Raw genomic sequence first — 23,227 nt, 5'->3', positions numbered from 1 at the left:
GTTTCTGTTTTCATTTCCTTTATGGTTGTTAAATTATTTATTCAATAAATTTGAATCAGGAGAGAAAACACAATAGCTAAATCAGTACTTTAGAGATTTGCCGGCATTCAGAAGTTCTTTTCTTTAGGGAGACACGGAGAATAGAATCCAGTTACTAATCTCAGGGCTTGATCTCAGGCCTGTTTGTTTGGTTTACTCTTGCAGAAGTGATCCTAGGGTATACAACTGCCTGCGTCCTGTGAGCAGCTCCCACCTCTGCATGAGTATCTGCTACTCACCCCATCCCTCTCTCAAAGTCTCACTGACCTTTCCCTGCAGCCCTCATGTGAACTGGCCCGGAAGTCATTCCACTGTTGGGTGGAGATGGCTGCTGCTTTCCTAGAAAGCCTGCTCCAACCCCTTCCTACTCATTCGGCAAGTCCTCATTCCAGGCTGCTGATCTTGGATCCCCCCCCACCCGCTACACTGTGTAAACAAATAACTGGGAAACTACACTCCTGAAGGAAGTCCTCAGCAGGGCTGGAAAATGAAAACTCCAACACATTCAGAATGCAATGTAAGACTGGTTGCACATGGATTTCCCTACCTCCTGAGCCTCTGGGGCTCCCTTCTCATTTTCTTTATACAGCCTTTCTTTAAGGAGTTGGAATAACTGTCTCCCTGAGAGCCCTTAGTCCCGTGGTTTTCTCACGTGGCTCCCTAGGGGAGGAGAGGGCATCTGGCCGAGTGGATAAATGGAAGGAAGCTGGTCCAGGTAACTCCTTGTTCAGTTACTTAGTGAACCAACCCAGGATCCGCTCAGACTTCTTGTCATGTACAATAATAAAGTTCTCTTTTATTATTTAAGCCAATTTTGGTTGCAGTTTTTATTACAGCTGAAACATCCTACTTACTGTAGGATAGAAAGAGGAAATTTTGTTATATATATTGTTGAGAAAGTCGGGAGCAGTTAGTGATAAATAAGAGGAAGCCTCCAGGGGCCCCGTCTGGGGCAGTGCTACTCAAAGTGTGGTTCATGGACCTGCAGCATCAGAATTACCTAGCAGCTTGTAAGGAATGCCCGGGTAAGGGCTTCACTCCAGACGGACCAAATCAGATTCCCTGGAGGTAGGACTGGGAATCAGTATTTTAACAAGGTCCCCCTCAGTGATTTGGATGCAACTAAGGTGGGAGAAAACACTGACCTAGAAGCCTTCTGCAGCTGGGAGTGTGACTGGTCCAACAGAGGAAGTGCTCTGTCTCTAGCTCACGGCCGACCTCTCTGAAGCTGTTCCGATCTTCTAGATCTCAATTTCCCTTTCTGTCACAAGAGTATGAGGATCAGATGAGGAACTGGGTGTAAAAATGGTTTGAAAGAGCTCAAGCCTTGATCCCTGGCAGAGTCCTTGAGCTGGCCCACCCCTACGGGGGGCCACAGCACCTGAGGCTGCAGACAGTATGTCAGCTGCTTTGGGGAGGGCCTGTCTCCGTCTGCGAAGGAACTGGCAGGTAGAGGATGGAGAGTCACTGCCATTCCTAACTGAACTCGGTTGCTCCAATTTTGCGTTTTCTTTTTTCAGATACCTGCTTGCCCTTGTGGCTTGAGGAGGGTTGGCCCCTGTCGCAGTGCTGCCCCTCCTCCCTTACAACCTCAGCGACCTCAGCCGTCCTCCCGCCACATCCTCCACATCCTCAGCCCTCCTCCCGCACCTCTACTGAGGTGACCTGGTTCCCCGCCCCCCCCCCGGCTTTCCCTGGCCTTCGACGCCCGAGGAGGCACGGGACCCACTGCCCTGCAGACAGACGAACGACTAGGTTGTGAGCCCTGCCTCCTCTCGAGTTCGGAGGCGTCGACCCCGATGCGGGAACCACCCTCCGAGCCAACGAGGAGCGCCCGCGTAGGGACGGCAGCCTCGCGAACCAGCCCTGCGCGCGGAACGAGAGAGAGCGGGTGGAGAGGGCGCGGCCGCCTGCCTGACGACCAATCAGAGCAGGGCAAGCAAGCTGGCCCGGCTCCCAGTGGCCACTCAGGCGCAGGCCGAACGCGCTGCCTGCTCTTGGACTGGACAAGCTTCCTGCCAATCAGAGGCGGAGCAAGAGGAGCCTCGGCCAATAGCGGGAGGCGGCCCGGTCAGGCCGGTGGCCCTGCGGCGCGCGCGGTGGTCCGCAAGCCAGTTGGCGCGGAGGGAGTGGCCGCCCTCCCGCCCTCGCGCGCTGCGCTCTCGGTCCCCCGGGCCCGCCCGTCGGCCGCGCCGCGTCATGTCAGGCGCTGCTCGGCGGTAGTGCCCGGGCCGCCGTCGCCCGCCCGCCCGAAGCCGCGCCCACTGTCCAGAGCCAGAGGGATGGTGGTAGTCACGGGGCGGGAGCCAGACAGCCGTCGTCCAGACGGTGCCATGTCCAGCTCCGACGCTGAAGACGACTTTCTGGAGCCGGCCACCCCGACGGCTACGCAGGCGGGGCACGCGCTGCCCCTGCTGCCCCAGGAGGTACCTGGGGGGTGGGGCGTGGGAAGGGGCGCAGAGGGAGAAGCAGGTGCCCAGCAGAGCTGACCCTGCGGTGCGAGCCGTGCCGAGGCTGGGGTCAGAGGTGGGATCGAGGGCGGCGCCAGAGGAGCTGTGCTCCGAGGGCCCACCCACCTCCAGTAAAACGCACCTGGTGTGTCTTCCCTGCCCCAGGGCACACCTGCCCCCCCCCCCCGCCCCGCCTTCCTCCAATCCCCGCTTCCAGTATTCACTGACTGCAAGGCTGGTTTAGGCCCACCCCTCTGTCGCATCCTTACCAACTAGAGGAGGGAGGGTAGGCTGTGGGAAGGGGACCTCGGAGCCCCAAGAGTAGAGTGTCTTCTAGGAGATCAAAGAGGAGGCCTTCGTGGTTGCCCAGTCCTAATCTCCAGCTGCCCAGAAGGTGGAGTAAGGGACTCCGTGCAGATAAGAAGCAGGCCAATGAACAGATGTGTCCACATTCACCCGACAGCTCCATGGCTTTCCTCCGCTAGCGACTGTGCTGGGTGCTCCTACTGGTCTTACTGTGTATGACAGTATCATATTTAGAGCTGAAATGACCCTCAAGAGAAAGAGAAAAGAGGAGGAAGGTGGGGCACCGCCAGGCACTTAAGAAGGAGACTAGGAGGTAGGAGCTAAGGTAGTGCTGGGTAAGGGAGCCTGTTGTGATGTGTGGAGTACTAGAAAAACGGACAGCTCCAGAGGGGCAGGGCTGGGCTGGGGGTGGCTGGTCCTCTTGGGATTAGAAGCCTAAACTCTAAACATCATGAAACACTTGTGATAATGAGCAAAACCCTGGAAGTACTCTTTGCAGTTGGGAAAAAAAAAAAAAAAGCCATCAGGAACACTGGTGCTTATCTTTTGTGCACTGTCATCGGGAAAACAATGTGGTTTGAGAGAAAGAGCACAGAACTGTAGGCCAGCTCCCCCACAGATACATTGTTCCATGTGAGATCTAAAACTGGTTTTGATTGCTTTTTCCTCTGTGCCTCAGTCTTTTCAGCTCTACTAGAGCAAACACTGGGATTGGTATGAGATGTCCTTGGAAAAGGTGTAAAGAGCTCCAGAAATGTAAAGTATTATTATCCCAAAACAATATTTGAGTCCTTGGTATGCACGTACAATGGTTTTAGAGGAGCTGTGGAGTAAGTAGAAGGCATTTGCTGTCCTTTGGTTGCAGAAGAGTAAAAGTGCATACATACACAAGAACCGTGCATTTTTTTCATTCATTCACTCATTCATTCAGTGCATATTTGGGTCTTTACTGCAAGCCAGGCACTGCATTAGGCTCCAGCTAACTTTGATTTAATGTATTTGTATCCTACTTTATTGCACAAAGAATTTGAAAACATTATTTTACTTATATGTGGAATCTAAAAAACAAACAAAAAAACAAAGCATAAATAGACTCATAAATACAGAGAACTAACCAGTGTTCTGGTTAGTTAGAAGCTGGTTAGCACAGCTCCTCTGTTAGATATAACTAACCCCTCTGGTAAAGAGGGGAGGGAGGGTGGAGGGATGGGCAAAATGGGCAAAGGGGAGTGGGAGGTAGTGACTTCCAGTTAGGGAATCAATAAGTCACTGGGATGAAAGGTACAACATAAGGAATATAGTCAATGATATTGTAATAGCAATATATGGTGGCAGGTGGTAGCTTCACTTGTGGTGAGCAGACAATAAGGTATAGACCTGTCAAATCACTGTGTCATACACCCAGAACTAATATAACATTAGGTGTCAACTATACCTCAAAAAAAAAAGTGGAAAAAAAATAGAACTGGAAAGCTGGGGGAAAGGACTATCTAGCTAAATATACACTGGAGCCTGAGAGATGTTGTAATATTAAAAAGTGTGCACTAGTATAAAATTTTAGTTAATCTGGAGGTTTGTGGGAAAATTAGAGAGAACCGGCTTCATTTCTTTTAAAGCTACAAGGAGTGAAAGATATCCCTCCCCCTGCGAAAAGGTCCTGAGCATTTTAGGGAGACCTTAGAGCTTCTCTGGGCCAATCTATATTATCAATCCCTGTTCCTCCCCCTGCCCTTGCCTCCAGAACCGGAGTTGGACTAGGGACTGATCTCACTCTACAGATTAAGTAGTAGAGAAGTGGTGAGGTACAGAGAATGTGGAGTGGATGCCTGGAATAATTCCACAAACATCTATGAGCCCCACTGTGGGTGGCCTCGTGACTAGTGAATAAGATGCTGTTCCTGCCCTCAGGAAACTTGGGGTCTAGAAGGGTAGGCTCACAGGAGTAATTAACTGCTAGTGTATCATGCTAGGCATATGAAGAGGAGAGCATGGCACATGGTGAAGGCACAATGGAGGGAATACTTAGTTAAGTCTGTCTTGGGGCAGGTGAGGGACAAAAGGGCAGAAATGCTCACAAAATCAGGAAACTTGAAGAGAAGCTTTTAGAATGAGTGGACGCTGCCAACTTACATGGTGCCTTGGTGTGCACTAGAGAAAGGCACACAGCTGAGCTAGCAGATCTCTCGCAGATGGGTGCCCTTGTGCACACCACATATAGGGCAGTTGCATTTGCTAGATGGACAGAGGGAGAGTGGAAAGAACATTCTGGACAGAGAAGACAGCATAAGCAAGGGCATAAAAGTGGTAATAGAGCAGAGATAGTAGAACTGGGGTGGGGAGGCCTGATTTAATGGCTCTCAGGGGGACAGTGGGGTGGACTTGGCAACTGAGAAGTGTGGGGAGAGGGAGGAGAGAGAGAAGAGCATTCAGAAGGAGCATTCCCAGATTTTAGCCTTGGGTGCCTGAATGGTGCAGCACTGATGAGATCCAAGGAGACTGCAGACAGAGCAGCCCCTGCTCTCATTCCCCAATGCCTGGTTGAAAGTGCCGGTGGTTCCTTTCCAGTTTCCTGAGGTTGTCCCCCTTAACATTGGAGGGGCTCACTTCACCACACGCCTGTCTACCCTGCGGCGCTATGAAGATACCATGCTGGCGGCCATGTTCAGCGGGCGGCATTACATCCCCACAGACGCCGAGGGCCGGTACTTCATTGACCGGGATGGCACCCACTTTGGGTATGTTTCTCCCTCTATGGTCAACTTTGTAGTCCTAGTGAGTGTCCTGGGCCTCGGTATGGGGCTTTGGTGTCTTCTATAATACCTAGAAGAGGTATTATAGTACAAATGTACTGATGGAATTTAATAATTTAATAAATGTGTTTATTGAATGAGATCAAAAGTCATAGTTTTTTTCCCAGAGGAGACAAGGACAGCCAGAGAAATCTCAGGTGACACACACTGGCTGGATGTGGCGAAACTGCTTCTGTCCTGTGAAATTTAAGACCAGGAAGTTGTCATCTGTGTGGAGCAGGTGTGATCCCCCCTGGAGGTGGGAGATTCTAAAGCAACTTTGTGGGGAAAATCCTCAGATTCAAATTCTGGGGCTCCACATTGCCCTTAGGGAGGGACACGGTGTGGGACCGTGGTTCTCAGACTTCCTTCAAGAGTTTAAAACAAACGAACAAAAAAGGTGAGGGAAGGGCCAATATGTGATTGCCATCCTTTAATTTTGCCAAGAAAAGTCTTTAAAAAAAAAAAAACTTCAATTGTGACTGTTATTTTAATACTAAAACATGGAAAGACACAATCTCAAAAAAGAAAATAGCCCTTCCCAAGAAAGGACTTCTGACACCTTACACATAAACAGCTTAAAGACTTTATGTTTTAGTTTCCTTATTTGTGAAATGAGAAATGATGATAGCTGCCTCACAGGCCTGCCATGCCAATTACATAAGGAGCCTTGGTGTGACCCCTGGCCAGGTCCTTCCAGAGCATGTGGCTAAAGCTCTTTGCCCCTTCAGTCTAACTTTGGAGATGACTAGAGAACTAACATGGTTCTCAACCTTCAACAGATTGACTAGGGAGGCAAAAACTCTCCGACCACTACGTCTCTGTGCTGGCCTCCGAGTAGGATTGCCTGCACTGGGAGAAAGGGCATTTTTATGTTCAGAAAGGAGCCTCTGGTCAAACAATTTACTTTGAACCATCTGGGTGTCCCCATTGGGCTGTCAGCTGCCTCCAATGCTGAGAAAACAAAGTGTCACATCACTCTGCAGAGCTATAAAAAGATTTTTGTTTGCAGGCTGTTTGCGGGAGGAAAGTGCTGGCCCCGGCTGGCAGCTCCCACAGCACTCTTAGCTGGGCCTTGCCCTGGGGTTATGTTCTTCAGAGCAGACCAAGGTTTGCGTAAGATCCTAGAGGACTGATTTGGAAAGGGGTTGTGGGGAGGGGGGGAACAGAGTTAGGCTGTAGGTTGATGTGCCCATGCCCAGGTGGCCATAGCTGGAGAGGGTCAGAGCCAGGCAAGGGTGTGGCAGAAGGCAGGATGTTGTAGCATTTATCCTCGGGCTGCTGGACTGCTGTGGCCTATGATTCATCAGCAGCAGATGAAGTTGCCTACAGACTCAGATAAAATAAAATAGGGGTTTAAGGCATTTGGTCAGGAACATTTCTCTGCTGGTGCAGTTCATGTGCTCCCAGCACCCCCCATGAAGGCTGCTTGGGCCGCCATCTGGGGTGGTTTCCCATTTGATCAGTGAATAGCACTTTGTACTAGAGTCTGGACCACCATGGGTATGGCCTTGGAGTCAACTGTGTCTGCATTTGGGCTCCTGCTAGCTGTGACTCCTTGAGTAAGGGTATTCCTTGACCTCTCTGAGCCCCTCTTTTTCCTCATTTATAAAATGGGCCTAAAATGGCACTTACCCCACAATGTCATTGAAGTGACTAAATGGGATAACACATGAATAGTGACTGACACAGATTAGAACTTAATGAGCAATAGCTGGTATTACATCATGGTCAGAGACTACTGTTGAGGCAACATCTTGATCTTGGGGTTTACTCACATATCTTTACAGAAAAGACCTTCCCACACCTAACCAGTAAAGGATCTGATTATTCTTAGCACTAAAGAATTTGAAGATAGAATTAAAAGAACTGAATATTTATCTTAAGAAAATGCAGTATACGATTTTCTTCACTCCAGGAACCAGTTTGTTCAAGTGTTAGGGGTAAGCATTTGATGTCTTTATAGCTACAGAATAAGACTAATGGCAAGGTTATATAGAAGATGGGGAACCATTCCACATTGCTGGTGGAAATGTAAAATGCTACAACCATTTTGTTAAGCATGCACTTCACCTTATGAATGAAGAGTTCTACTCCTAATACATACCCAAGAGAAGTTGGTACATGTGTCCCCAGAAAGTCTTTTACAGGAATGTTCATCACAGCTTTACTCGTAAGAGCCCCAAACTGGAAACAACGCAACTGTCCATCAACAAGAGAATGGGTAAATAAATTACAGCATATCCATTCAATGTGGGGCCACTTAGTTTGTCACATAGGGGATGAATCTCAGAAACATTCTGTTGAAGGGGAGAAGCTAGGCATGGAAGAGAACGTACTGTGTGCTTCCACTTACATGAATTTCAAGATGAGGCAAAACTAATCTTCACTGATAGAAGAATTCTGGGGTTGAATGGGAAGAGGCAGAAGGAAACTTTAAGGAGATGGAAACGTTCTGTATCTCAGTGTAGGTGGTGGTTGTAATCAAACTATATGATTTGTACCTTGATTGCACATTAATTATACCTCAATTTAAATATATAGATTAAGGAGCCTAGAAATCACATCTTTCCATTATTCCTATGTATACCCAATAATAACAACACCTAATAAAAATAAAAAATATTATGCCTAATAATAGTTATAAATATAATAGTAATGATACTGGTAATAACAGCTACTAATGCGTATTGAGGGCTTACCCAGTGCCAGGTATTTTCCAAGCACTTTTTATCTATTAACTCACTTAATCTCTTCATTCCATTATGGGGTAGTTTTTTTTTTTATTTCCCCCCCTTTTACAGATGAAAAAATCAGGGCACAGAGAGGTTAGGTTCACTTACCCAAGGTTACACAGCTGGTAGTCTGGTTCCAGATTCTGTGCTCTTAACGTGCTCTTAACTACTATATGTCACCGCCCAGGTCCATTAGCTCCTTCTCACCAACTCTCTTTCCTTCCTGCTCAGAGATGTGCTGAATTTCCTGCGCTCAGGGGACCTGCCGCCCCGGGAGCGTGTACGGGCTGTGTATAAAGAGGCCCAGTACTATGCCATCGGGCCCCTCCTGGAGCAGCTAGAGAACATGCAGCCTCTGAAGGGGGAGAAAGTGCGCCAGGCATTTCTGGGACTCATGCCCTATTACAAAGGTGAGGGGTCAACTGCCCGGTGTGGTCGAGGTGTGGGAAAAGAGGGTTGCAAGGCATCTATCTGGGCCTAGGTCTTCACCAGAAGAAGTGGGTCCAAGATTCATCTACATTACTCAAGATTGGAGAGATTCCTGCTTCCCTTTCTGCCCTCCCCTCCCAGTCACACTGGGAAGATTCAGGTTAAATAAGACCCACCTTGCCTGTGACATCATCAAATCACCTTTCAAAAGGATTTTCCTCATTCCATGTTTTTGGTTTCCTTTTGCCATGGCGATCCATGATCCCTGTTTAAGTTTGTGCCCTTCATAAGCCCACAGAGTCCCTTCCGCAGGATCTCTCTCCCCTGTTGGATCCTGCCTTCACTGGAGCTCTCTCTTTGTGTCCTGACACTGCCTTGCCCACCCCCCACCCCAGCCTCCTGACCCCCGTCCCAGTGATGGGTGCTGTGTTCACCCCACAGACCATTTGGAGCGGATTGTGGAGATTGCCCGGCTGCGTGCGGTACAGCGGAAGGCCCGCTTTGCCAAGCTCAAGGTCTGTGTCTTCAAGGAGGAGATGCCCATCACCCCCTACGAGTGTCCTCTTCTCAACTCCCTGCGCTTCGAGCGGAGCGAGAGTGATGGGCAGCTCTTTGAGCACCATTGCGAAGTGGATGTGTCTTTTGGGCCCTGGGAGGCTGTGGCTGATGTTTATGACCTACTGCACTGCCTGGTCACGGACCTCTCAGCCCAGGGCCTCATCGTGGACCACCAGTGCATCGGGGTGTGTGACAAGCACCTCATCAACCACTACTACTGCAAGCGCCCCATCTATGAGTTCAAGATCACATGGTGGTGAGTAGCCCTGCTAGGGAACAGTCCCGTCAGGGAGGGCATCCATTCCCTTTAGTGGCTCTGGGGTAAGATCCCTGGAAGGGATACTAACTGCCCCAGACCTGCTGAGGTGAGGACCAAGTCCTGAGGCACAGCTCCAAGGGGATGGAGGTCTCCTGGCAGCTCCAGTCTCTCGGCTGTACCTCGGGGTCAGGCTCAGGGCTTGTGGCCCACAGGGACTTGGTACCTGCACTCACCTGACCTTTCCTCAAGGCACAGCAGTCTTTGCCTGAGGCTGATGGGGTCTGGCTAGCTAGGGCTTGACCAGGAAGTTCAGAGAGGTTTCATCACTCTCTTGATCTTGCAAGAGAGTTTCTGCCCTTTTTAGTGCCACGTTACCAAACTAATATAGGCGTAAGCACTTCCTCAGCCCTGTTCGAGTGTCCCTTCCTTGTGCCTAGCATATAGGTATGAACACAGAATATGATGGGGGATTTGCCCAAGGACCTACCCCACAGCCCCTGACTGAAGAAGCAGCATCTGCTCTCCCTCTTCCCCCAGGGATAGTTCCACGCTTTGTTTTGGGATGTGGAAAGACTCTGCCTCCTGAAACATATCCTTCACCACCTTTTGGAGATGCAACCATAGTTGCCAAAGCCATGCACCAGGTTGGCCTTAGAAAAGCACAATGTTTACAGCCCTGCCTTAGGGCCTTGGCTTCTCCTACCTTCCACCAACCTTCCTTGCTTGAAGGGTTATCTTCTCAGGGCTGTAATGCAGATTTCAGAGGTTCCTTTTGAAGATTCCCTGAGTCAAGCAGGCAAGTTGCATAGATCTTCTGTTGTCTATGAGATGTAACATCCTTTCTGGAGGCTCAGAATCTCTTTGGCTGCCATTTCATGTGTTAGCATCCAATCTGTGGTGAACCTCTGTAGATAGGAACCCCACTCTTTTTTAAACCCTGCTGCTTTATCCTGCTCACGTTCTCCTAGGAGAGTGTCTGTTCTGAGGAAGCAAAGAAAGGGTTGGGTGGGAGGCACAGCTCTACCAGGAGCTGTAGGATGATCGCAGCAAACCTCCATCACGTTCTGCTCCCCACATCTCAGAGAGAGAAAAGGATCCACAAGGTTCTGCTCCCACTGCATTTTCTTCTTGCTCCATCTGCAGACTAGGGCAGTTAAGCAGGCTATGGACATGCATCTCCGAAAGGAAGAGCTATGCAGCACCAGCAATTGGAACATAATATTTCTGTGCTGCATTAAGGGCTTCTCCCTGTAATCACGACTCTGCTTGACTGTGCTGGGTGTTTGGTAGGGAGATATTTTTTTTTTTTTTTTTTTTTATGTAAAACACTGGTGAGGACAGCCTCACTGGTCTCAGTCCTACAAGACCAGATTGGTGAGGTAGGGCGAGGGGGAACGGAAGATGTCTGCATCCTTCTGAGAAAGAGAAGGCCAAGTCCTGGGACCTTGCCAAACTCCTTCATGGGGCAGTGACCTCCTGGCCCCCTGTGGAACAGGGGTTCTGGGGCGTGGCTTTGCACTCATGTTGTGTGGTGGAACAGAGGTACAGACTGAGATCTGAGAGGAACGTGCAGTCAGTTGTTCAGGTTCAGAGATAAGTGTTCTCTCTATTGTCCTCATCCACAAATGAATCATCACTATTCTGGAGTTGATGTCCCTGCTTGAAGCTTATTCCCAACAACATGGCTCTTGTCTTATTCTAACAGAAGTCTTTCGCTTAAGTTGGTCCGATAGGTGTTACTGCCTAATGCAAATTCATTTTTGGACAGACACTGAAACAAGCTATTCAGGAGAAAGGCGGTGTGAGTAGAAAGGAGACAGTTACTCCCAGTGCTTTCAGTTATCTGGCCTAGGCTCCTTCTCGTTCCCACCCCTGGCACAGAGCATCACAGTACCTTGGTTATTTAGAGTCCATACATGTAAGATAGAGTGATTGGTAGGCTCAAATGCAAGGTTGCTCAAAAATAGACCCTGAAGACTAGCTTGGGGCTTCAGGGATGCTAGATAAGGACACTGTCCCCAGGCCCCTTGCTAGAGACACTCCTCTGGACCCCTCTGGCCCTGTGTTGTCCTCACAGTAGTGTACTTTATGCCACTGTGGGAGAGACAAGGCTCTGGGCCAGTAGACCAGGCAGAGCAGGGATACTGGCAGCCAGCTTATAGCTCTTTTGAAATGAAGTAAAAGAATTCAGTGGCCCAATTTGGCCATTCTCTGATGAGAAGCCAAGGCCAAGATGAAGAGTGCTTTTGGATGCGGTGGTTTGAGGTAATGGCCTCCAAATAAAGGTCATATCTGAGGAAGTGACTTCTCCCAGTTGGATCCCTTCTCAACTCTAAATGATCAGGTCTAGAGCATAAGAAGGGGCGGGTTAGGAAGGAGGGCTCCAAAGGATGAATGCTTCTACCCAATCGAAAGGGAGTATATTTTCATAGAATTCTTGTGCATAACGTTGATGGGTCAAACCAAGTGCCTGCCTTTGGAGCTTCCATTATGTTTGACTTTGGGCACCTTTTCTCCCAGGTGTCATGCTCACTGGTTGGGAAGGTGAAAGGTTTAGGAGATAGGATTGTATGGTGCAATAGCAGCCATAACAAAATTCAACAAAAATGAAAAACTTAATGGCAACAAAAAAGATTGAAACAAAACCACAACGAAACACATCACAGCATCCCAGATGGAGGAGTTCTTTGGGTAAACGCTCTAAATAGAAGAAATAGAGGAACCGTCACCATCCTTATTCTACCTTTGGTTAACTCAAGAGGCTGTCCAGTGCTTATCATGTGGAAAGCAGTCAACTGTGCTCTGAAAGCTTCTGTTCTTTCTTCCTGGGGCTTAGGATATTCTGGTTGCTGTCTGAGCCTTGTGCCTCAGGCTGTTCAGGTGACATAATCTTCCTGTTCTGGGTTCCTTGTTGGAGGACTAGAAGAATGACATTTGCAAGCCACAAGGTGGGGTGAGCCTCAGTGTGCAATCTTGGTCTAAGCTGGATCCTGAAGAGGTTAAGACAAATAACAACAACAAAACAAAAACTACTTACACTGAGCATTTTGATCCCAGTTAGAATTTTAAATATCCTTCCGCATACCTTCTGTCCATATTTGATTCTAAGTGATTAAGCTTTCTTAGGTACCTTTTTGCTGGGGCTCTTTCATGTGAAGGTAGTACCTGCCTTGTGACCCTTAAATAAGAGGGAGGCTTTAAACATCAGAAGCCGGAGTGTGGGGAACTGGAGTGGAAGAGGCACTTTTTGGAATTCTGGAAGAAACATATATGTATACAAATGTTAATTGGGAGAAGGGTGGGTTGGCAGGGGTTGAGGAGGTGGGAACAAAGACTGGGTATAGGAACAGGTTGCCTCTGGAGTATGGGAGGTCACCTGGGTCCACTGTCTTCCTTCTGTATGGTGTTGGGTTTGTGTACATGGCATAACACTTCCTATGTTTGTTCACTACTTGTCTGTAAGCGCTTTGGTGCATGGAGCCCCAGTACCCTCACATGGCATTAAAGTAAAGAATTAGAATCTGGGTGCTGTGCCTTTCTTTTTTAGAGACTTACTCTCATCCCTCCTCTGCCCCCACTGTGCCAGCAAACAATGTCTTGATTTCTCCTTAAAATGTGATGTGTTTTGGGATGCTCAACTAAATAAAATAGGCTCTTTCCTGAGACCAGCAGCTGAACTTCTGCCCTGGCTTGAAGGAAAAGGGAGATGGGCCCCATGAAGGCCCTTCTGCAGTTACTCTAGCCTTGTCTCTGTTCCAGGTAGGAGTGTGCCCACCCAGTCTAGACACACAGCTCTGCCCTCTTGTGTTGAGAGGTCTCTAGGGGAAGAAGATAGTGCAACTGCCCAGTCACTGTGTGGTTCACGACCATGTCAGGTGATTCTGAGAGAAATCCCTCCTGTCATTCACCACTTCTTTCGAGGGTGAGATAAATGGCTCTAAGCTTATGTGAGCCTCTGTGGCTAAGACCCTTCGTTGAGGAAAATGGACTTGAGTTGCCCTTCCTCTGGAAATAGAGTTTGACACCTCCCTGGCTAATGAGGGTCCTCATCAAGATGTCCCTTGGAGTCACTTCATGGATTAACCCAGAAGGGTGAGTCCTGACATGCTGGGTAGCTATGCCACCCTCCAACTGCTTCCTTAAATCTCTCATTATTCTGACTTTTAAACAAAAGCACTGCATCACCTGTGCCAAGTGTATTCCCTGACCTGCTTACTGTGTACACAATCACATAGTAATGATACATTAATAATACTTCACAAATTTGAAACTGAAACTCATGGAGGTGTAATTTACTCAAGGGCACATAGCTAATAGGTAGCAAAGTCAGGGTTCAAACCCAGGACCCTTTTCTGAAGTCCTCACAGATGTTCTATAGAGCCCTCCCTTCCGCCTGGCAGCACAGAGGGCTTCAACCTGTGAAAATTTGAAAGGCAGATGCTCTAGAAGGAAGACTTTCTTTGATGTGTAGGTCTTAAGTAGTCCGTGAACATTAAGGAGCTAGCTGGGGTCCCCAGTGTACCACCCTCCTTAGTGAGGGACACATGTTCACTAGGTGGAGAAGGGTCCCACTCATGGGCAGTGATGGAGGTGAGTAATGGCTCCCTGGCTGGACCCTAGGTGTGGCGAGATGATCTGGGACGGCCTGAGTTCATCAGACTCTTGCAGCCTACAGGCCTAACCACACAGATGTGCTATGCAGCCTGACCGTGTGGAGAAGGATGCCCGAGGCCTCGGCCCTCCTTCAGGGACCCCTGGCCTCAAGAGAATAACTGAATGTAAGGCTTTTTAGTTTAGCTTAGGGGGTCTTGTGCGCCTGGCTTGGGGCTTATGGCCCTTAGACTCTGGGCCTCAACCCTGCCCGTTTGTTCCTTTGTCATCATTTTGGAGATGACCTCTTAGTTAGCTTCACTTACGTCATTTTGATTTGTTTAACTTAGAACATGTTCCTTTAGCTTTTGTTTACTTCACCTTTAACTTTCTGTCTTTTGATTCCTTACCATTTTGTTTTTCCTGTCATGTGTTTTAGAGTTCTGTATTTTTTAAACGTAATTTTAAACTTTATTTCTAATGTAACTTTAAAATAAAGCACCTATATGAATAGGATGCTAATGAAGATAGTTCTTGTTCTGAGCAAGGGAAATTATGTGCTTTTTTTTTTTCCATTCATTTCTACAATGATCTTACTAGCTGTGAACATTAGGTGTCTCATTTTTCTCTTAGATGAATATCTTCTTCTAAAGTCTAAATACAAGGAGAAACTGACAGTGTTATTACAAAAGTCATAGATCCGGGTTATCTACTAGATCCAATGGCCAAGCTTTTACCTCCCCCTCCAGAATGCCTGCCTCCCCCCATATACACACAAGAACAGTAAGTTCAGACTTAGGAAGAGGGCAGTCCCATTCCTGACGGCTAAGGGCTTCTTCCTTCACACACTTGTTCTTCCTGAGCAATGACATGATCTAAATATCCTGGGATTCCACCACCTCCAACCACCTGGAACTAAGTGGAAACAGAACTATTGTGCACCAGGAAAAAAAAATCCAACTCAACTGCAGGAAAGACTGAATTGAACCATCTTGAACCATCCGGAAGTACTTCATAAAAGGGACCCATAATCAGATTGTGATGCACCTTTTCCACCCTTCTGTGATCCCAGTGGCAACCTGAATCACCCTTCCACAAACCATGACTTTAGAAGACCCTGGATTTTTTCCTATATCATGTGATCTTGGCAGATGGCCTAGCTCCAGTAGATCTTTGGAACAGATGTATACATACTTCTCCTTTATTACAAAAAAATTAAGAAATAGAACCCCAAAGCACCACACAGCTTAGAGCTTGATCTCCATTAAAAGAAATTTATAAGTTAAGAGTCGAGTTGAAATCTTTATACCTTTGTTATTTTTGTAAAGGGATTGTGATGGTATCATGAGTAGGTTTAAGTCCCTAGAATGTGTATCGACTTCTATAAATGCCTTTATTAGTGTGTTTATTAGTGTGCTTTCCAACATTACATCCTTACCTTCAGCTCTCCCTCAGCTTACACTGTCCCAGGGACCCATCTGTGTATGCACACGTCGTGGGTGCCTACTGTCCCTATTCTCACTGGGTCATCTCCACCGCTCCCCCGCCCCCGCCACTCATGAGTGCCCTGTCTTTGGCATTTTAAAGCTGGTTGGCCACTTCTGGCCATACCTCATCCAGTATTTGGTTGCCAGCCCTGGCAGTGATGCTTTATCCAGCACTGCCCCCAACTTATTCTCAGGCAGTTAGGTGCTCTTTGCACTGAGGTCCTGGACTTGGATTCAGCTCTCTCAACTGGCCTACTAGGATTTGAAGAGCATTTTCAGCCTTTCTCTCTAAGCTCCATGTCTACTTCCACAAGGGCAGCAGAGGATACTTGCAAGACCCCACTGAACAGATAAATTAGCTTCACCCTCCTCTACCCTTGGAAGGGATAATCAACATAGTTTTTCCAGAAACTACATTCACCAAGAGCTTCCTAATGAAAATAGGGACTTCCCTGGTCAGCTGACCACATCACTATTGGCCGAAATGAGGATGGCATTATTCACTTGGCACTCCCGGAAAGTCAAGGCAGAATGTATCTGCCTCCAGACATATTCAGGGAATGTTCTACCCAATTGCCTAATTTTATACTTCCAAATACAGCTCTATTTGGAAATTCCCATTGGTTCAGAGAGGCAGAACACTGAGGAATACCCTCTGTAGTCACCTGCAGGAATATTCTACCACTTACATTGCCTGGGCCTTTAGCCCAGAGGATTCTACAGACATAGGGCTTATTGCCTGATTTTGAACCCCATCAGTGCTGTTCGCTGCTGGGATGGCAATCCTGACTCCTATATGGCAGCAGCACCCCTGGGACAACCTGGAATTGTGGATTGAGATCCAGAGGTAGGATTTCCAGATAGTCCAACCAAGGTATCTCATGATAATGTAGTAGAAAGTGATGTTTCTTAGGTGGAAGGCTTTCCAGATACTCAACTACCCCACAATTTTGGGGATTTATAGGCAGTGGCCATTCATTCATGCTCCTCAACTTCCTCACATGATCATCCTGTCTTTTTAGGAAGGGGTTTCACCTGATCCCTTACTAAGGGCCCAGAATTCCAACAGCTGAAAACCCTGTACATCCTTTCTCGTATCCTGGCCTTACACAACCAAGACACACTTCAGTGCCTCAGAAGGGGAAACAAGGAGGCACAAGCATGGGCAGCCTCTGTCCCTTGTTTTTACACGTCTATGATGCTGGTATTGGCAGGCCGACAACCCCTGTAGGTGTGAGAGTTGCAACATAACCAACAGATTCAAGGTCTAGAGGCAGCATTCGAAAGAACCCCTGCAGGGATGTCTGTCTACAGGAGCCTGGAGTACTCAAGGTGAAACTGGGAGCTTGCTCCACATAGTGAAGGCAGGCCATGTTTTTCCAACATTTTGGCTTCAGAAGATACTCCGAACATACACAAAACCGCGAGAAAAAGGCCAGCAAAGGAATTCCAGCTCTGGTTGTAGCTAACTGAGAAGCCATTGCAAGCTGCAGGTAGGTACCCACATGTAGCAGAGGCCAGCCAAAATCCAGAGCCTGCCAAAGTGGACACAAAAAGGAACTGTATCTTCTGATAACGGCTAACTGGGGTGACGAGAGGAAATCGAACTCTGGTGCTTCTGCTCCACCCTATTGCTATCCCACGTGCCTTTACATCTCACCCATTCAAAATGGAAAATAACATAGAAACTTGGGACCTTCTAGTCAACACATAAGTCTGTACTGCCTCCTTCTAAAGTGATCTTGCCTGAATTGCACTGAGTCATTTGTATTAGTCAAGAGGAGAAAAAAACACGCAGTAATCTGAACAATTTATATCTTTAATACAAATTAATTATAACTGGATTGGAATAATGAGGGATTGGCTAATAAATAGTAGTGATAACTACAAAGAATATAGGAATGCCACATAGAGGAAGCAGCCACTCAGGACTGAGATAGAGGATCCAAGGAAGAGCAACCCCTTCCCCAGAGCTGATTATCAGACCTTTTTGGAGAGGGCATAGCCCTGGTTCACTGACTGGCAGAGAAGTCACTGGGGTGCTGTGCTTGGTGGAACTTGCTGGAAATCTGCTGGGAAAATCTGCTCAGGGAGGTGTTTTATCAGAGGCAGTCCACTACAAAACCACCCAAGGTGAGTGCTGGGGAAAGCTGCTGGCCTCTTTGTGCTACTGAGTGCCATGTACTGCAGGAGCTGGGTGCTGGAGAAGCGGTGCTGTGAGCAATCCCACCAGAACCAGAAAGGAAAATACCTTTCCTCTTGGCAGCGTCTCACCAATATCCTCTACTAGCAAAGTTTAATATCATGTTCATTGACGAAGGAAAAAATATTCAAAGGTCCCAACCCAATTTTCGTAGAAGCAATAGAGGATGAATATGGAGCTAAGAGGCAATCCGTAACTGGCATTTTTAAAAAAGATTTTATTTATTTGAGAGAGAGAGAGAGAGAGCAAGCGGGGGGAGGAGGAGAGGCAGAGGGAGAAGCAGGCTCCTCACTGAGTGGGGAGCCCGAAGTGGGGCTTGATCCCAGGACCCTGGGACCATGACCTGAGCTGAAGGCAGACGCTTAACCGACTGAGCCACCCAGCTGCCCCAATAACTGGCATATCTATATGCTGATGACTCCCAAATTTATACCTCTGCCCAGGCCTCTTTCCTGAGCCTTGAATTATATACTCAATAACCTGATAAATACTTCTACTTCAGTATCTATTAGCCATCCCAAGCTTAATATATCCAAATGGAATTCTTTATTTCCTCTTCCCACCCCAACCATCTTCCTTATTCCATCTTCTCTATCTCAGGAAATGGCACTACCATTCACCCAGTCAACAAAAAACCTGAGCATCATCTTTAACTCCCCTCCGTACCTCACCTTCTAGTGCAATCCATTGCCAGGTCTTGAATCTGTCTTCAGGATGTATCTTGAAAACATCACAAATTCACCTGTCTGAATCACCATCATCTCTCACCCTGCATTACTACAAAGGCTTCTTGGCTTAATTTGGCCCCTGATTACCCCCTCCAACCTGTTCTCCGAAATAGTCTTGAAAGGGTTGATTAGATCCTGCAGCATGCCAACTTAAAACTCTTTGCTTTTAGAATGGAATTGAAAGGTCTTACCATGTTTGATCTGGTTCCTATGCACCCCCAGGCTCATCACACCACCCTGCTCCTTGTTTCCCACCCTCTATTCTTGCCTTTTTTCAGTTCCTGCCTCAGGTTTTTGTGATTGGCATTCCCTGTCCCTGGAATGCCCTTCCCCCAGCCCTTCTCATGGGCTGGCTCACTTTCCTATTTTAAGTTTCAGCTCAAATGTCACATAATCAGTGAGACCTCTGATCATGCCATGGAAGTACACTTCCAATACTGTCTATCACATCACCTGATTTATTTCCTTTATAGCATTTGTTACCAATAGTAATAATCTTGTTTGTTATGTCTCTATTTCCTTTTAAATAAGCTCCCTGAAGGCAGAAATTTTGCCTCTGTTGTTCACAACTATATCCCAATGCTTAGAACAGTGCCTGGAAAAGAGGTGCTCAGTCAAGTTCTGTCAAACAATCTGTCCAGTGTAGGGACAGACCTCTTAGGGTATTTTAGTATTACCATGCCCTGTGATTAAAGTCAATGGAAAACAACAACCCAATCTAGGCAGGACTACTAATGGCCCAGACCTTTCATGAATGAAAGTTTGGGTCACCTCACCAGGTAAAGAGATTTCAGTATGGAGATTAAGTATGATTTGAAGAGATATGGGTGTTAAGTTGACAAGGGGCAGAATTGTGATGGTTGATTTTATGTGTCAACTCTGTTGGACCACACTGCCCAGATATTTGGTCAAATATTATTCTGGATGTTTCTGTAAGGGTGTTTTTGGGTGGGTTTTACGTTCAAATCAGTGGACTTTAGGTAAAACAGATTGCCCTCCCTAGTGTGGGTTGGCCTCATCCAGTCAGTTGAAGGTCTGAATAGAACAAAAGACTGGCTTCCCCCAAGCACAAGGGAATTCTGACAGCAGATGGCTTTAAGAACTTCATCTACAGTATCAGCTCTTCCTGGTTCATTAGAAGACTGTCTTTGGACTTGAACTGCAACTTTTTCCAGAGCCTCCTGCTTGCTAATTTCCCCCATCAGATTTTGGACTCACCAAGCCTTCACAATCACATGACCCCATTCTTTAAAATAATTCTCTTCCTATATCTACAGTATCTATTTTAGAATGTATACATGTATCTCTCTCTTTCCCTTTCTTTCTCTCTGTATATGAATATATATATTCATAGAATATATGAACATATAGAAAGAGATATACATATATTAGAAAGAGATACATATCCTAAGAGAATATATATCTATACTGAAGTCTAAAGGTAGCATACCACATGTTCCATCACCTTACTGTTTTCATTTAACACTATCTTTTGGAGATCTATCCATTTAGAGCTCCACCTCCCCGCCCCCAACTTTAAAATTTGATAGTATAGTTGACCCACGAACAATGCAGGGGTTAGGGTCACCAACCTCTTTGGCAGAAAATCCACATGTAAATTTTGACTCCCCCAAAACTTAACTACTAATTGCCTAGTGTTGACCGAAGGCCTTACCAACAACATAAAGAGTCTACATACTTATATAATATACTATATTCTTACAATAATCTAGAGAAAAGAAAATATTACAAAAACCGTAAGAAGGAGAAAATACATTTACAGTACTGTTCTGTATTTATCAAAAAAAATCTGGTTAGGGTTACAGAAAAGACGGTGTTGGCAGTGCAGGTCTCTGCTCATCAAGTGCAGCCACTACTCTGCCCTATTCCTTGGTATGGCCTATGGAGCCAAGTGCTACAGCTACCTGAAACCTCAAGCAGAAGAGTTAAAGAGGATAGCAGCCAAGGAGAAAAAGAAGCAGGAGAAATGGAAACACACTGAGAGAGAACTGGCAGAAGCCCCAGACAACAGCATACTAAAGTGACCCTGCTTTTCTCTGGAATGATATGGATGAATAAAGTTCTCTGTGTTGTGTGATGCTTAAAAAAAAAAAAAAAAAAAAAAAAAAAACTGTGTAAACTACATCAAAGTATAAAACTCCTGCACAGCAAAGGACACAATCAAAAACAGTTGCCTTTTAAGGCAACGTACTGAATGGGAGAAGATATTTGCAAATGACATATCCAATGAAGGGTTAGTATCCAAAATATATAAGAAATTTATACAAATCAACACCCAAAAAACAATCCCAAAAAACAAAAAATGGGCAGAAGAAATGAACAGACATTTCTCCAAAGAAGACATCCAGTGGCCAACAGACACATGAAAAGATGCTCAACATCACTCTATACTATACTCATATTGTAAGAATACCATGTATAATACATAAAACATACAAAATATGAATTAACACCTATTTATGTTATCAGTAAGGCTTCCAGTCAACAGTAAACTTTTAGTAGTTTAGTTTCTGGGGAGTCAAAAGTTATATGCAGATTTTCAACAGTAGGTCAGTACCCCTAACCCTCACATTGTTCAAGGGCCAACTGTAATGGGTTATAACCCACTGAATAAAATAAGAATCCATGAGCTTATGTTGACAGAAATAAATAATTACATAAAAGAAGTAGAAAGGAAAGTTTTTTTTTTTAAGATTTTATTTATTCATTTATTTGAGAGAGAGACTGTGCATGAGTGTGAGCAGGGGGATAGGGCAAAGGCAGAGGGACAAGCAGACTGGGCGCTGAGCATGGAGCCCTACACGGGGCTGGATCCCACGGCCCCGAGATCACGACCTGAGCCAAAACCAAGAGTTGGATGCTCATCCAACTGAGCCACCAAGGCGCCCTGGAAAGTTCTTAATTACAGTAAAATGTCAGCTAACAGATAGAGAGGAAATGATGGGGTTAGAAAAATCTACATTTAGCAATGATCAAAATTATAACTGACTTAGACAAGAATCAAGATTCTAAAATTAAAAAAAATTAAAAAAAAAGATTCTAAAATTAATGAATGAACTGTTGAAGAAAAACAGGATCCAACATAGTCTCAAAGTATTTCCCTACAAATAACTAAATACAAAGGTAAAAATAGTAACTTTACAGTGTAGACACCTGAAAGATTCCTCATGAGTCATGTAACCAAAGTCAACATTAGCCGAAGGGCCTGTCCTGAGAAAGCACATTATTTATATAATTTCTCTGTCAAAATGAATAACCTGAATCTAATCATGAGAAAACAACAGACAAACCCAAATTGAGGGACATTCTTTAGACTGACTGTCTTACACTTTCTAAAAATTTCAAGATCAAGGGCGCCTGGGTGGCTCAGTCGTTAAGCGTCTGCCTTCGGCTCAGGTCATGATCCCAGGGTCCTGGGATCGAGCCCCACATCGGGCTCTCCGCTCAGCGGGGAGCCTGCTTCTCCCTCTCCCACTCCCCCTGCTTGTGTTCCCTCTCTCGCTGTGTCTCTCTCTGTCAAAAAATAAATAAAATGTTTAAAAAAATAAAAAATAAATAAAATAAAAATTTCAAGATCATGAAAAACAGAAATGGAAGAACTATTCCAGATTAAAGAATACTAAAGAGACATGACAATTAAATGATTCTGGGTTAGATTTGGGACCAGGAGAAACAATAACTATAAAGGCCATTCTTGGGACAATTGGTGAAAACTGAATAAGGGCTGTAGATTAAGCAGTAGAATTTTATCAATGTTAATTTATCAAATGTTAATTTTCCTGATTTTAATGATTTTGCTTTGGTTTTCTTTTTTTTGTTTTTTTTTTATTTATTTATTCATGAGAGTCAGAGAGAGAGAGAGAGAGAGGCAGAGGGAGAAGCAGGCTCCCCGCAGAGCAGGGAGCCTGATGCGGGACTCGATCCCAGGACTCTGGGATCATGACCTGAGCCGAAGGCAGACGCTTAACCATCTGAGCCACCCAGGCGCCCTCTGCTTTGGTTTTCTAAGAGGATATCTTTCTTCTTAGGAAATACACACTGAAATATGTAGGAGTCAAGAAGCATGATGTCTGCAACTTATTTGCATTTTTCAGGAAAACTCCTGTGTGTGTGTGTGTGTGTGTGTGCGTGTGTGTGTGTGCGCGCACATGCGCGCGCATATGTAAGAAGAGAGATTGAACAAATGATAAAGCAAATGGGGCATCTCTCTTTTTCGCCGCCATCCTGCTCTGCCTGGCTGGCTGCTTCTCGCCATGTCTTCTCACAAGACTTTCAGAATCAAGCGATTCCTGGCCAAGAAACAAAAGCAGAATCGTCCCATTCCCCAGTGGATTCGGATGAAAACTGGTAATAAGATCAGGTACAACTCCAAAAGGAGGCACTGGAGAAGAACCAAGCTGGGTCTGTAAGGCGTCACACGTCATGAGATGACACACCTAATTGGCATACATATTTAATTAAGCTGCGTGAAGATCATGTGTTCTGTCATTCTGTAAACATCCTTCCTACCTGGCCACAGACTTGTCTTATCATGGAAATGATTTTTCTCTCTTGACTATGCCCCTGCACCAGTAGGTTGGTTCAGTAATAAATGTGAGACCTCTCGGCTCTAAAAAAAAAAAAAAAAAAAAAA

At 46.2% G+C, this 23,227-nt stretch overlaps 2 protein-coding genes across 11 annotated transcripts; both read left to right on the top strand.

Moving 5' to 3' along the window:
- Positions 1-2,128: 2,128 nt before the first annotated feature.
- KCTD7 (potassium channel tetramerization domain containing 7) lies at positions 2,129-21,606 on the top strand. 10 transcript variants are annotated; one of them, XM_073884239.1, is made up of 6 exons: positions 2,331-2,465; positions 3,475-3,551; positions 5,361-5,530; positions 8,551-8,729; positions 9,164-9,562; positions 10,103-13,089. In XM_073884239.1, exons 3-6 carry the CDS (start codon positions 5,442-5,444, stop codon positions 10,339-10,341), a joined length of 906 nt encoding a protein of 301 aa, XP_073740340.1. In that variant the 5' UTR covers positions 2,331-2,465; positions 3,475-3,551; positions 5,361-5,441; the 3' UTR covers positions 10,342-13,089. The 10 variants fall into 10 exon arrangements, with proteins under 10 accessions (XP_073740337.1, XP_073740336.1, XP_073740342.1 ...); XM_073884240.1 differs by lacking the exon at positions 2,331-2,465 and adding an exon at positions 2,897-3,108; XM_073884236.1 differs by lacking the exons at positions 3,475-3,551; positions 10,103-13,089 and adding an exon at positions 20,392-21,606 and having other exon boundaries at positions 2,129-2,465; positions 9,190-9,562.
- Positions 21,607-22,801: 1,195 nt separating this feature from the next.
- Positions 22,802-23,225, top strand: LOC141371074 (large ribosomal subunit protein eL39). The gene has a single exon (XM_073884197.1). The coding sequence runs from the start codon at positions 22,848-22,850 to the stop codon at positions 23,001-23,003; it is 156 nt and encodes a 51-aa protein (XP_073740298.1). The 5' UTR covers positions 22,802-22,847; the 3' UTR covers positions 23,004-23,225.
- Positions 23,226-23,227: the final 2 nt, after the last annotated feature.

The sequence above is a fragment of the Callorhinus ursinus genome, unplaced genomic scaffold, assembly GCF_003265705.2.
Source record: "Callorhinus ursinus isolate GAN/ISIS: 27379988/994484 unplaced genomic scaffold, GSC_fseal_2.0 scaffold55, whole genome shotgun sequence".
Classification (NCBI taxonomy): domain Eukaryota; kingdom Metazoa; phylum Chordata; class Mammalia; order Carnivora; family Otariidae; genus Callorhinus; species Callorhinus ursinus.
This window is presented reverse-complemented; position numbering and strand designations above follow the sequence as displayed.

Excerpts from the sequence above, each read along its gene's own strand:
- KCTD7 (XM_073884234.1), top strand. The coding sequence starts at position 2,322 with ATGGTGGTAGTCACGGGGCGGGAGCCAGACAGCCGTCGTCCAGACGGT. Across the intron at positions 2,466-5,360 it reads TGCCCCTGCTGCCCCAGGAG|TTTCCTGAGGTTGTCCCCCT; the intron begins GTACCTGGGGGG and ends GTTCCTTTCCAG. Across the intron at positions 5,531-8,550 it reads CGGGATGGCACCCACTTTGG|AGATGTGCTGAATTTCCTGC; the intron begins GTATGTTTCTCC and ends CTTCCTGCTCAG.
- LOC141371074 (XM_073884197.1), top strand. The coding sequence starts at position 22,848 with ATGTCTTCTCACAAGACTTTCAGAATCAAGCGATTCCTGGCCAAGAAA.